The 12,900-nt window shown below is 39.4% G+C and overlaps 1 protein-coding gene across 1 annotated transcript in view; it reads right to left on the bottom strand.

Annotated features, from left to right (window-relative positions):
• cog5 (component of oligomeric golgi complex 5) overlaps positions 1 to 12,900 on the bottom strand; it is a 99,000-nt gene that overhangs the window by 26,223 nt on the left and 59,877 nt on the right. Inside the window, exons 8-10 of the mRNA XM_031288170.2 lie at positions 10,355 to 10,514; positions 7,470 to 7,582; positions 7,296 to 7,373 (exon numbers count right to left, since the gene is read on the bottom strand). Coding sequence (XP_031144030.1) covers positions 7,296 to 7,373; positions 7,470 to 7,582; positions 10,355 to 10,514 — 351 coding nt within the window. The remainder of the gene's footprint in view (positions 1 to 7,295; positions 7,374 to 7,469; positions 7,583 to 10,354; positions 10,515 to 12,900) is intronic.

Genomic DNA, 12,900 nt, shown 5'->3' with positions numbered 1-12,900 from the left:
AATGTAAATGTAGCTTGTGAATAACATTTGACTGGAATGTTCAGCTATTCACATTCTTTATGGCATGTATGGTTGCTTCAGAACAAAACAGAATAATTAACTATTTTATTATAAAAACTCTTGTCTAAAATAGTTTTACAATAACTACATCAATGTAAGAATAAGAATAAAAACACTAATTTAGAATAACTACAGATGAGGGCTCAGACCTTAAAGCAAGAAATTAAGCAGCTTTTAGACTTAACAAATCTGAGTTTTTAAGCCAGCGTCTGATCACACTATAGCACCACGTGGTGTCGACCAAAACTTTTCTTTGAATGCGCTAAAAGAAGCCTGTTATATAGTTACTTTTAGAGCACAAGTTGCCGTTATAATAGACACTGTGAATAATACTGTGAGGCTTTTCCGTAAACATTGATCCCCAAATTTCAGTTTGATGTAAACATTGTTCATGTACACACTACTCTCACAACCAGCATTAACATCCGAAAATGTAGTGAAACTGACAGGAAACCAGAGCCTGGCAGCAGGGACTAGAGTAATACAGTCTTATCTCTCGGAGCGTGTTCTGCATGAGCAGTAGCACATGAGATCTTTCTCCTGCTGAGAGCTGAATGACGGAAACTACAATATTCAAACCAGGAGGAAATAAAGTAGGAATGATCTTCTCCAGGTCTGTCCACCAGAGTCTGTCTCTCCCTGTAGAATGAGTGGGCGGTGACTTAATTCCTATTACATGAAGAAACCAGGATCAAGGCGAGGACAAAACAAATGATACCCGGACTGAGGAGAGAAAAAGTGCACAGGAGCGTACAGTACTGACCTGTGTAACTAGGCATAAAAAAATCCCTGGGGATGGGTGGGTGTATTTATGCTACACAACACTACCGACTATATAATAATATTGTCTTCCTCATAATGAGTTAGAGCTCATCTCAGGTGCTTCTCTTTATCTCCTTCTCCAGTGTAAATATATTTATTTTGATGCAGCTACTTTAAGATGTGACCGCTGACAGTAGAACAATGTGTTTATTCAGTCGTTCTTCTCTGGACACATGGCAGAGTGATAGTGCAGCTGCCCTGCTGCGGAGCCTTGCATTTAGACATGTCATTAGGTCTCAAACTCACACCTCCGTCTCTGGGTAATTGGTGAGAGCTTTGTTTCCATAGTAACAGTCTCACGCTCTGATTTGTACAACTAGGTTTCTGTGGAGGTAAGACAGTGAGACGCTGATGATAGTCATGATAATGTGTTAATGGCTGCCATGATTACTATTGATACTACTAGTACTATTAAGTGACTGGCCTGTGGGCTGGGAGCCTGCTGCTTTCTTGCCATCTTCCCATTTCCAAAAAAGTACATTCATCAAAATTGTGAAAGCAATTTCATGATTCTTAAGTATTTCACCACAAATTGCACTACATTGCCTTAAAAGGCTCGCTCAGATTTTTTTTCAAAGAAATTTCCGATGTTTCATCTTAATACAATTAGGGCTTGATATCGTACACAAATATTCAATACCAGTACCCAAAATTTCCCCTGTTCTGGTCTACATATCCCTGCCTCTGCTGAATTTTTTTTACCCCCGGTGGGGACAAAATGACCCCCCCCCCCCCAAGTGATCATCTACTTTTACCAATAGACCATTATATACCTAAAATAGAAGTATTTTAATAATAATAATAATAATAATAATAATAATAATACATTTATTTATAAAGCGCTTTCAAATCAAAGTGCTGTACAGAGCATAGAAAATACAGTTTAAAAACATTTCTAATGACTAAAATAAACACACACTCGGATTCTCAGAAAAACATACAAAGAAATTAGGCCTCATACACAACAGTAAACGGATGGGTCTTTAGCTTTGCTTTAATGTCCAGAGGTAAACTGTTCCACAATGTCGGTGCACGAAAAGCAAAGGCCCGTTCACCAGTTGTCTTCTTTTTAACCCTTGGGACACTCAGAAGACCCGTCCCCTGAGAACGCAGGGCTCGAGCAGGCACATAAGGGTTCACTAGGTCGTTAAGATACAACGGTGCGCTGCCATTTAATATTTTATAGGTTAGCAGCAACACCTTAAAGTCTGCTCTGGCATGAACCGGGAGCCAATGGAGAGAGGATAACACTGGTGTAATATGTTCATATCTAGAGGCTCCGGTCAGAACACGAGCTGCAGCATTCTGAACCAACTGCAGACTCCGAAGACTTTTCTTTGGCAGACCCGACAGAAGGACATTACAATAATCTAGCCTGGATGACACAAAGGCATGAATGAGGACCTCAGAGTCCTTAAACGACAGTATTGATCTGATCTTAGAGATGTTTATAAGATGGAAAAAAGCAACTCTGGTCACCTCCTTTATATGTAAACCAAAAGAAAGTGTCTGATCAAAAAGCACACCAAGATTCTTAACTTGGTCTCTACGATTGATTACACAATCATCGAGAGACAAAGTAATGTGATCAAAAAGATGACCTAGTTTTTCTGGTCCGATAACCATCATTTCTGTCTTAGCAGAATTTAGCAACAAGAAATTTGTTGATAACCAGCTCTTAACAGCTGCAAGACAGTCCTCAAGTTTAGCTGTGTTAGACTCGCTTCCTACACCTAGTGGCATATTCAGCTGCATATCGTCAGCATAGCAATGAAAATCAATCCCAAAAGAATGGAAAATCTGACCCAACGGGGATAGGTAAAGTGAAAAAAGCAATGGACCCAGTACAGACCCCTGGGGATACCCGTGCTTGACGGCACAGGACTCCGAAAAAATGTTGTCATATAAAACATATTGAAATCTTTCTAACAGGTATGATCTTAACCACTCTAGAATTTGTCCTGAGATGCCAAAGAAATTCTCAAGTCTATCCAATAATATACAGTGGTCACTGTGTCGAAAGCAGCGCTAAGATCTAACAGCAATAAAACACTTGTTGACCCCGAATCTATAGACAGTAGCAAGTCATTCACCACTTTTGTAAATGCTGTTTCTGTGGAATGATCTACCTGAAAAGCAGACTGAAATGGCTCAAATAGCTTATTTAGTGACAAATAATTTAAAAGCTGAGTTGAGACCACTTTCTCAAACACTTTTGACAGGAAAGCAAGGTTTGAAACAGGTCTATAATTGGTCATGGAGTCTACATCCAAGCTCGGCTTCTTTAGTAGGGGTTTAACCACAGCAGTTTTGAAGCAAGCTGGAAAGACTCCAGTGATGAGGGAAGAGTTTAAGATCAATAAAACATAAGGTCCTAATGTAGGCCATAGCTCTTTGACAACCCAAGAAGGCAGAGGATCCAGTGAGCAGGTTGTAATCATGCCACAATTACAACCTTACTCAAGAAGCCAAGGAAATTGGTTCAAATTCAGAAAAGCCTGTACTTAGATTTTAAACTAAGTTAAAGGCTGTAAGGTGAACAGTCTATAGTGCCATAGAACGATAAAATCTGAGCAGCAGTTGCTGGTTGTATTTAGCCTCTACAGAGCTCCAGGACGCCGGCTACCAGCAGCAGTTGTTTAGCCGCCAACAGGTGACTGTGAGCCGGCTACAGGCACCGCCAGATGACGGTCCTTTCAGGGGCCGTGGTAGTAGAGTTTAGACAGAAGAAGTGAGCGTCATGTGGCGATGATAGTTAAACTTAGGCACCAAAACAACTCGTTAAGTTTAGGAAAAAGATGGTGGTTTGGATTAAAACACTCCCGAGGAATGAACGAGCGTTTCCTGGGTCAAAGTATTTTGTTTTCTCCAGGAAGTGAACTTTTTTCTCCGGCTTGAAAGCGCTGTATTTTATGATGACACCACGTTGTGCTATTTCATTCTGAGATTATTTTCCATTGGATATTGAAGTGCATATTTAAGGCTGACCGAGTGGATATCCATGGCTATCCATGGTATTGAAAGGGGGATTTAATTCTTGCATGTTTTGTTCCTTTGTGCATGATAATAATAAAAAAAAAAAAAAATCAAATCGCTCCCTGCCAGTACCGATACTGTGACTTCAATACCGGTTCCTAAACAATACTTTTTTTGATACCAGTTTTATAAAACAAAAATAAATTACAACATTACACATTACAACACAAATCTTTTTATATATTTCTCAGCTCCTACTACATGATCCCCTGTGTCTCTGTGTATCGTAGAGTTTTTCCTGCGTGTCTCTACGACGTGTAATGAGACAGCCAATCACAGACATTATTAGATCTTGGTAGAAGTATGCTGCATGCTGATTGGCTCACTGACGCTGATGAGATTTACTCCTTAGGTATTGAAATTGGGTATTGAATGACAAGGCATTTTTGATGCTCGATACTTTAGAGGCAATTCGGTCGGTGCCTAAAAAGTATTAAATTCGGTAACCAGCCCTAAATACAATATTTTCAAACTTGTGAGCTTTAGCCCCAACAGTGACAGTGACAGCACAGATATGTTAAATGCCTGTTAAAAGTTTAAATTTCTAATTTGTCTAATTAATTTGTACGAATTCCAGTGATAACTTCTGTTATGAGTTGACTATTAATAATGTTTTAGGTATAATGGACACTTGCCAAGTGACTATGAAGCTTTTGCTTCCAACATCGAGCTTGTATCCTCCATGTTTCAGTTTATAAGATGTCTGTTTAAAACAATGCATTCTAAAATGTGAAAGCAACCTTCTTCATTTGAACATTTTCATTAAAACTAATTTGATACTGAAAGCTATTTTAGTTTAAATAGTGCATACATTGTCTAACAAAGTTGTATGGAGCTAAAAGAGTCTCAAAGATAAATGCACACACTACATTCACATATGCACACACAGGATTCATACATGCACACACATGATTCATAAATACACACACAGGATACACAAATGCGCACAAAATTCACAAATACACACACAAAATTTAAAAAGCACAGAAGATTCACAAATGCATACAAAATTCATAAATGCACAAAATTCAGAAATGCAAACAACATTTACAAATGCACACAAGATTCAGAAATGCACAGGACAAGATTCAGAAATGTTTTTCTGATGCACACACAAATATATCTTGATTTACAAACTGCTTGCGGTCTGTGAACTTCACTGCATTTGTGTGTAAATTTTGAGACTCCCCTGACTTGGCTCGACACACAAATGCCTTTTTTTAAACAGATCTACAACCAATCAGATATCTCCCTTGTTTTAGCCAATCACAAGAATGCACCCCACGTGGGGGATTGTTTACTTATAAGCCAATCACATGAACGCGTTCACACAGCGCTATATGAATGTGGGTGGAGTCATCCATTCTCGTAGTTATTCACGTAATGTTTTGCTCAACTTTAGGAGCTCCACACAGGCTGACGAGAAAGTGGCAAACTCCATACCCAGTGAAAGTCACCGTTTCTCGGTTATTGGACGAACGAGGCTCGGGGCTCCGCAGAGCTCCGGAGCTGGCTGGCTGCCAGCATAACTTTCGTATATTTACAGTTTGAATTTCGTCACGTCATTTATAAAATAGCTACCCCAAGGTCTTATAAAGCTAACTATGGTGTCCAATTTCAATTTAATACATTTTTGTGAACATTAGGGGTCTCCTTAGGAGGAGCTGCTAGCTAGGCTAGCTATGTGTCCCATTTAATCCTATGGGAAAGATCGTTGCTACACTTTTGGCATAATTTTCGTATATTTACAGTTTGAATTTTGTCATGCCACTTATAGAACATCTACCCCAAGGTCTTATAAAGCTAACTATGGTGTCCGATTTCAATGTAATGCTTTTTTGTGAACATTAGGGGTTTCGTTTCAGAGGTCTAAGAGGAGGCTAGCTAGCTCTCATTGATAGAGCTCCATCCAGCCGCAGGCTCTATCAATGAGAATCGCGGACAAGAGGCGTTTATTTCCATGATCGTTTGTTTAAATAACTCAACACACATATCCATTATAAGATTAACTGGAACCTGTGGTAAGAGATTGCGGGCGTAACAAGCTCACTGACCGCGCTCTCCTCACTCACACACAGCGGGACACATTTAGCAGGAAGAGGGGAGCTGCAGGCCCTGGAGCTCTGACAGGGCAGCGGCATTTGGTAGTCCATTAACCCAAAAAATGGTGACTTTACGCGGGTATGGAGTACCGTGGGCTGCCAGCCGTGACGGAGTTCCATATACCTCCCAGCAGGCCGGGGTCTGTGAAGGGCGGCGAGGCAGCACCGGCCGCTGAACTCCCGACACACAGTCGGACAAAATTTGCAATTAGCCATCAATTTTCGTAAAACGGCCCATATTTGACCTCTACATAGTTGATTTCTCGCCTAAAATGTTGTCAGAAGTGAATTTAATGATGAATAAGAAGGTGAAAATTGTTAAAAATGTCCCGTTGATGCTCCGTCTGCAAGTTCCGAGTTGGCAGTGGGCGTGACTTATAAGTTCGACCAATCAAGTACACCTTGACAGACTAGTCTTTCTCTATCACTCTGAATCCCCCACGTGGGGTGCGTTCTTGTGATTGGCTAAAACAAAGGAGATATCTGATTGGTTGCAGATCATTCCCTGTTTAAAAAAAGGTATTTGTGTGTCGAGCCAAGTCAGGGCAGTCTCAAAATTCACACACAAATGCAGTGAAGTTCACAGACCGCAAGCAATTTGTAAATAAAGATATATTTGTGTGTGCATCAGAAATACATTTCTGAATCTTGTCCTGTGCATTTCTGAATCTTGTGTGCATTTGTAAATGTTTGCATTTCTGAATTTTGTGTGCATTTATGAATTGTGTGTGCATTTATGAATTGTGTGTGCATTTCTGAATTTTGTATGCATTTGTGAATCTTCTGTGCTTTTTAAATTTTGTGTATTTGTGAATTTTGTGCGCATTTGTGTATCCTGTGTGTGTATTTATGAATCATGTGTGTGCATGTATGAATCCTGTGTGTGCATATGTGAATGTAGTGTGTGCATTTATCTTTATTGAGACTCTTTTAGCTCCATAAAGTTGTGCTTCATAAAATGAAAACATATATAAAAACCTGGGGTAAGGTAGTATTATTCCTGCCTAGAAGTACTGGTCTGGTCATATAATTAAGCTGTCATGTATAGTAGTGTAATGTGTACTAGATGTACTAGACTTAGAGGAGACAGCAGGCATGAATGTGTGCGGATATTTTACATTGATTGTGAGAAAACTGAAAATTAATTCATACTAAAACTTGTATTTTCTATTATTTAATAACTCTGTGGCCAGACTGGAGCCGTGTGACTGTTGTCCTGATTGCAGCTATAAATATTACTCTTATACCAAAACCAGAGCAGGGTTGCCCACCGACCTTGATGATCTCATCGATGAAGCACACATGAGTTACAGGGTCTCTCTTCTTCATCAGGACCTTCTGCAAATGTTGCACCTGGAAAATATGTGGAAATGTTATTTCTATCTCATCAGTGCTGCTGACTGCTTTTGTTTTTAATGTGCTTAAAAATGGGTCTCAGGGAGTGTGTACCTGTTTGCACGCAGCACATATCTGGTCCATCAGTTTCTCCAGGTTGGTCCACAGAGCAGCACGGAAAGCTGCTGTGTTGCCAGGTGTCGGCAGCACTGCTCTGCCTGGTGCACCTTAGGGGACAAATTCACTATGTGTAAGCTTTTTGTTTGTTTGTTGATATGTGATATGATTCATACCATTTCCCAACTTAACAGCTGACACAAAAAAGCATTTATGATTCTTCGTACAATTGCAGGAGCCAATAAGAGGAGCTTTTCTGTCATGCCTCAGACTGTGATACATTTATTCAATTGCTAATTTCATAGCAGAAGACTGGTGTTATTCTATATTTTTGTTATCGTCATCAAATCCAAGGAAAATACCAAAACCAACAATGTGTTAATCCATCTCTCAATTCTTCCCAACTTTCCTACCCTCCGTGGTCCGCTCCAAACCCACTGTTTCATACTGGTGATCACAGCCATTTAAAAACTGGGTCTACCAAATTATGAATTCTTCAGCTCCCCTAGGGCAAGTGGCCATGGAGGAGACCCTGCTGTCATTTTCCAAAATAATTTTAAGTGCAGCCTTATTTCTGTAAAAAAAATAGCAAATGTTGAGGGAATGAGTTTTTTTAATTAATTAATTCTAGTTCTCTGTATTGTGATTTATCAACACCCCACTTTTAACCTTGTGTTTCTTACAGAATTGTCTGAATTCTTAGCCTCTGTGGTTATTAAGTAGGACAAAATTATGATCGTTGGGGATTTTAACTTTCATGTTGACAACACCTCAAGTTGTGCTACAACAGAGTTTCTACATGTTAACGAGTCCTACAATGTTGTCCAACGTGTGCACGATCCAACCCGCAACTGTGGATACACACTAGACCTATAATTCACACTTGGTTTGAATCTAGACAGTCTCTCCATTTTTTTTTTTTTTACTGTTTCTGACCATACAGTTCACCAAGCTACCATAAAAAGCAAATGCTACAGTTCTGTGTTCTCAATAAGAAGCAGCTCAGTCCTTCTCTTTACTTTTTAACACAGCTAGTGAAAATTTGGCCATTTTTTCTATTACAAATGACCATTTATTAGCCTTTAATCCAGAGGTGCCCAAATTCTTTCACATGAAATGAAATGTATCTGAATTGAAGGCCACGGGCCAAAAATAACTGTGATGTTGAAGAATACCGTAATTATTGTAATTCTTCTTAGATAAAACATAGGTATGTAATTATTGGGAAGTTTAACAGTACTGTGCTTTACATTGCCGTACAACGCAGATTAAGTACTTTTTAGCTGCACAAAATGTATGTTTCAGAGTCACTATGGTTAGGATTTAATAAGGAGAATAAGCATGAGCATGTCAAATGCCATGGCAGGCCAAAACAAAGGGAGCATAGGCCAAACTTGGCATGCGGGCCCCAAACTGGGCTGCCTTGCTTTAATCAGATATGCCTATCTACACTGGACGTGGTTGCTCCTTTCAAAACTTACTTACATCCACTGTCAAAATAACCCCATGGATGTATAAGGAAATTTGTAGCCTCAAAAGAACCTGTAGAAAGGCTGAACATCCAGTAAATTGCTGGTGCATTATTTGATGCTCAAAGAACTACTTACTTTATACAATTACAAGGTAAAGGAAGCCAGGGACCAGCATAACCCGAGAATCTTGTCTAATACTATCAATCAGCTTGTAAACTCTCCTCTCGCTACTGCGGACGTTTCTTCTCCAGCTGACTGTGACAAAATTCTTAATTTTTTTCATAGTAGCGTTTCCTATTTCATCCTTATAGACAGACTAAAGCAGTGGGCGTGTATCACTGGAACTGTCATGGACTGGTTTTCCTCGTCTTAGCCAACAGGAAATGTTTGGTTTCTGTTGGGGGAATTTACTTTATGTACTGCTCAGACTTGGAACATGGAACATGGAATACCACAAGGATCAATCTTGGGACCAGTTCTGTTTACCATGTACATGTTACCCTTGGGATACGTGTTAATCCATCTCATCACATCATCTCATTCTGTAGCTACGCGGATGATACACAGCTGTACCTGTCATTTAAACCTCCTGACACCAGGAAATTAGCCCTACATAGCTGCTTACATGACATAAAATGCAGGATGTCTCAAAACCTCCTAAAATGTAATTCTGACAAGACAGAAGCTCTTTCCATTGGCCCAGAACACGTCTCAAAACAAATACAGCCACTCCCTTGTCCCCTCATTCCCAACATAAAGTCAGCTAAAAAAACTCTGGGTGTTATCTTAGATAATAACTTGAGCCTGGAGTAACATGTAAAGAAAGTAGTCCCGTCACGTTTTTAAATAATACTTGCTCTTATATCCTCCCACTCAGTTTTTATCAACAATGGAGCTCTATGGCACAAGAAGAAGATATATCAGGCTGTGATACACACACAATACTTGTTAGTAGATACATTCACTGGTTTGGGTCTTTTTATGATTTTGTGAATTGTGAAAAAATATAGAATCACCTGACTTTTTGTTAAAAAAACAAACAAAAAACATTACACATTTTTTGTGTGTGGTAATTTCACATTTTATTAGTGATATAATCCTCAAAAATAGTCCTGAAAATGCCAGGGGGAAAAACCTTAGCCTGATCAGGGCTGGTTATCTTAAAGTATTGTGCGCATTAATTAGAACAATGATGTGTCGCTACATCAGAGACATAAAAATAGCACACGCCTTCCAGCCAGAATTGACTATTCTCTGTGGCCATGGTATAATAATCTATTTTGGAAAATTATAAAATGTCATTGTCTTTTGCCTTTTAGAAACGAGGGCAATGTATCCAGTGTGTGAGTGTCGCTCTGTGTGTACTGTATAAGCAAAAATTCTGTAAGAACCATCCTCCTTGGGTCTTACCTCTAGGGTTGGTGGGCTGTGTCAGGCCCTTGATGTCCAGAGCACTAGTGATGTTGTCCTGTATGGTGGTCTTGTAGCCCCCCACTACAGAACTGATGGTCTCTCGTAGACTGCCCAGGTTATAGAAGACCTGGAGGGCCGTGCCAACCTGGGTCGGATTCTGACCGAAAAAAGGAAAGAGGATGACAGAGGGAAAGAGAGAAGTTAAGTTGGCAGGCATCTGTGGTGCTGTTTTAACTGCATAAAATCAACTTAATGGGTCTTGTAGTTTCACACACTCACATTCAGTTTTCTAGTGAGTACAGAGGTGACAGCAGCAGCCAGAAATACATCTTACATTGATTTAATGAGAGCTGTGAAAATGTAGCAGACAAATTCAAGACAAGAATAAAACTGAGAAGAGGAGAGGAGGAAACAAGAAGGGAAGGAAACAAGAGAGGAGAGGATAGGAGAGGAAACAAGAGAGAGAAGAGGAGGAAACGAGAGGAGAGAAGAGGATAGAAGATGTAAAACACAAATTACACTTTGCGCTGACTGTTTATATTTGTGGACACTATATGCTTAAAAGCATACTTTTCCTTGAGTTGAATATCTTTGAAAAAAGAATAAAATAAACCATTTGAATATATCATCTTGTGCTTTAGGAAATTGTGATAGGCATTTTGTGAAATATTTTTTGATATTTTAAAGATAAAACAAGTAATGGGTTAATCAACAAAATAATATGCTGATTAATTAATAATGAAAATATTCTATATTTCTATTTCTGTTTCACAAAACAGAACCGTGGGTGGTGTAGGAATTACACATCAGTGTTGTTTCCCTTCAAAACTCACTGGATTTTGACAAATGTTGGTAGAATGATGAATCTCTGGTTAACTCTCACAGCACAGGTAAAGACCTGGTTTCAGGGGAAAGCTACATTCTCAAACTATTTCTTGGGTGAAAAACAGTTTGGTTCAGAGTTACGTATCACTATGAGGTGCTTTGACTGGATGTGCCAACGACTCCCAACGACTTTCTACTACTCCCAACGACTTTATACTACTCCTAACGTCTTCCTACGACTATCTACGACTCCCAATGACTCCTAACTACTCCTTACAACTCCCAACGAATCCAAACGACTCCCTACGACGCCCAACAACTCCAAACGACTCCCATGTGACTCAAGACCCTCAGGTGACACGAGCCACCGGAGGCTAAATATCTGGAACTTGCCGCTCGTCAGTCAGAACAGAAGAAGCCTTTTGGATGAGAGGCGGAACGCCTTTGAGTATTTTATAGCAAGTTCAGTTGCCTTTGCTTATCACAGAGAACTACAATGTGCCAGGCAACAAGTGGAGATGCTGCACATACAATAAATACTTGCGGGATGGTAGATTACCATAATTGACCGTTAAAACCACAAATTGTAATTTCTATAATTCTGGTTGTATACAGATTAAACAAAAAAAAGTTAGTCACAGAGATTTATAGGTGGCGGTACTGTAGGTGTTTTTTTTTTTTTTTTTTATTTGGACAGAGCCAGGCTCTCCAACCGAGCTAGGCTAACCACTTTCTGACTGTCTAAGTACTTCATGCACATGAGATTGATATCCATCTTCTCACCTCACTTTTCTCAGCTAATTTCCTGAATATCTCATATCTTTTGTATTTAAATTTTTTTATTCATAACTTTATTTATTTATTTTTTCCTGGTAGGAATCGGCCTCCATTCCATTTCAAGTAGGTTGTACTGTCTGAAATGTACTTTTTTCACTGTGTTTTTTTGGACTGCAAATGTTATTAATAATATTTAGGTAATTTAGACAACATTTCATTTTGTCATTCAATGTTCGATATATTTACACAAAAAACATTACATGCAAGTTAAATTCCAGTGTTGAAATTACACTGTGGTTTTAGGGGAAGACCTATTTTTTTTGGAGGTGGGAAGGTACTGTACACACAAACACACCCCCGCATTCATGAATGCAGTCGCCTACGTGCTAAAATATACTATCAATACATTTCAATCCATACAGATAATATTTGGCCTGGGACAACAAATAAACTTAACGATTCACCCTTGCAATGTTTTGAAGTAGGCCATGTGGAATTTACTGGGTCTTAAGGAGCTGTAGTGTTTATTAATGGACATACTGTAACCTACACTGTACATTTACTACCACAAGACTTCTTTACTGTTAATTTCTCCTTTGCCCAGATCGCCAACAGCTGTCTGCTCTGAGCCAATCCACATCATTCTCTCTCTCTCTCTCTCACTCACATAGACTATGCACTGAGCTATTCCTTCAGACGAACTGATACGCAAGCTTGTGAAGTTAATACAGTATCGAGTGGGCGTGTACGTGTGTGCGTGCGACTGTTTACGATGGTTGATGGTAAGAAATTGATGAACTTCGACGGTCAATCTATACGAATAAGGCTCTACAGCCAATAGCGTTGCTCTTATATAGCAGTTTTAAACAACTTTCAAATGTGTAGCTCTATCCTCTAACCTTACCTTGATGATTTTACCCACATAGACCCTTTTAATATCC

The sequence above is a fragment of the Sander lucioperca genome, chromosome 20, assembly GCF_008315115.2.
Source record: "Sander lucioperca isolate FBNREF2018 chromosome 20, SLUC_FBN_1.2, whole genome shotgun sequence".
In the NCBI taxonomy this organism is placed as follows: Eukaryota; Metazoa; Chordata; class Actinopteri; order Perciformes; family Percidae; genus Sander; species Sander lucioperca.
The sequence above is the reverse complement of the archived record's forward strand: the minus strand, read 5'-3'. Positions and strand labels throughout refer to the sequence as shown.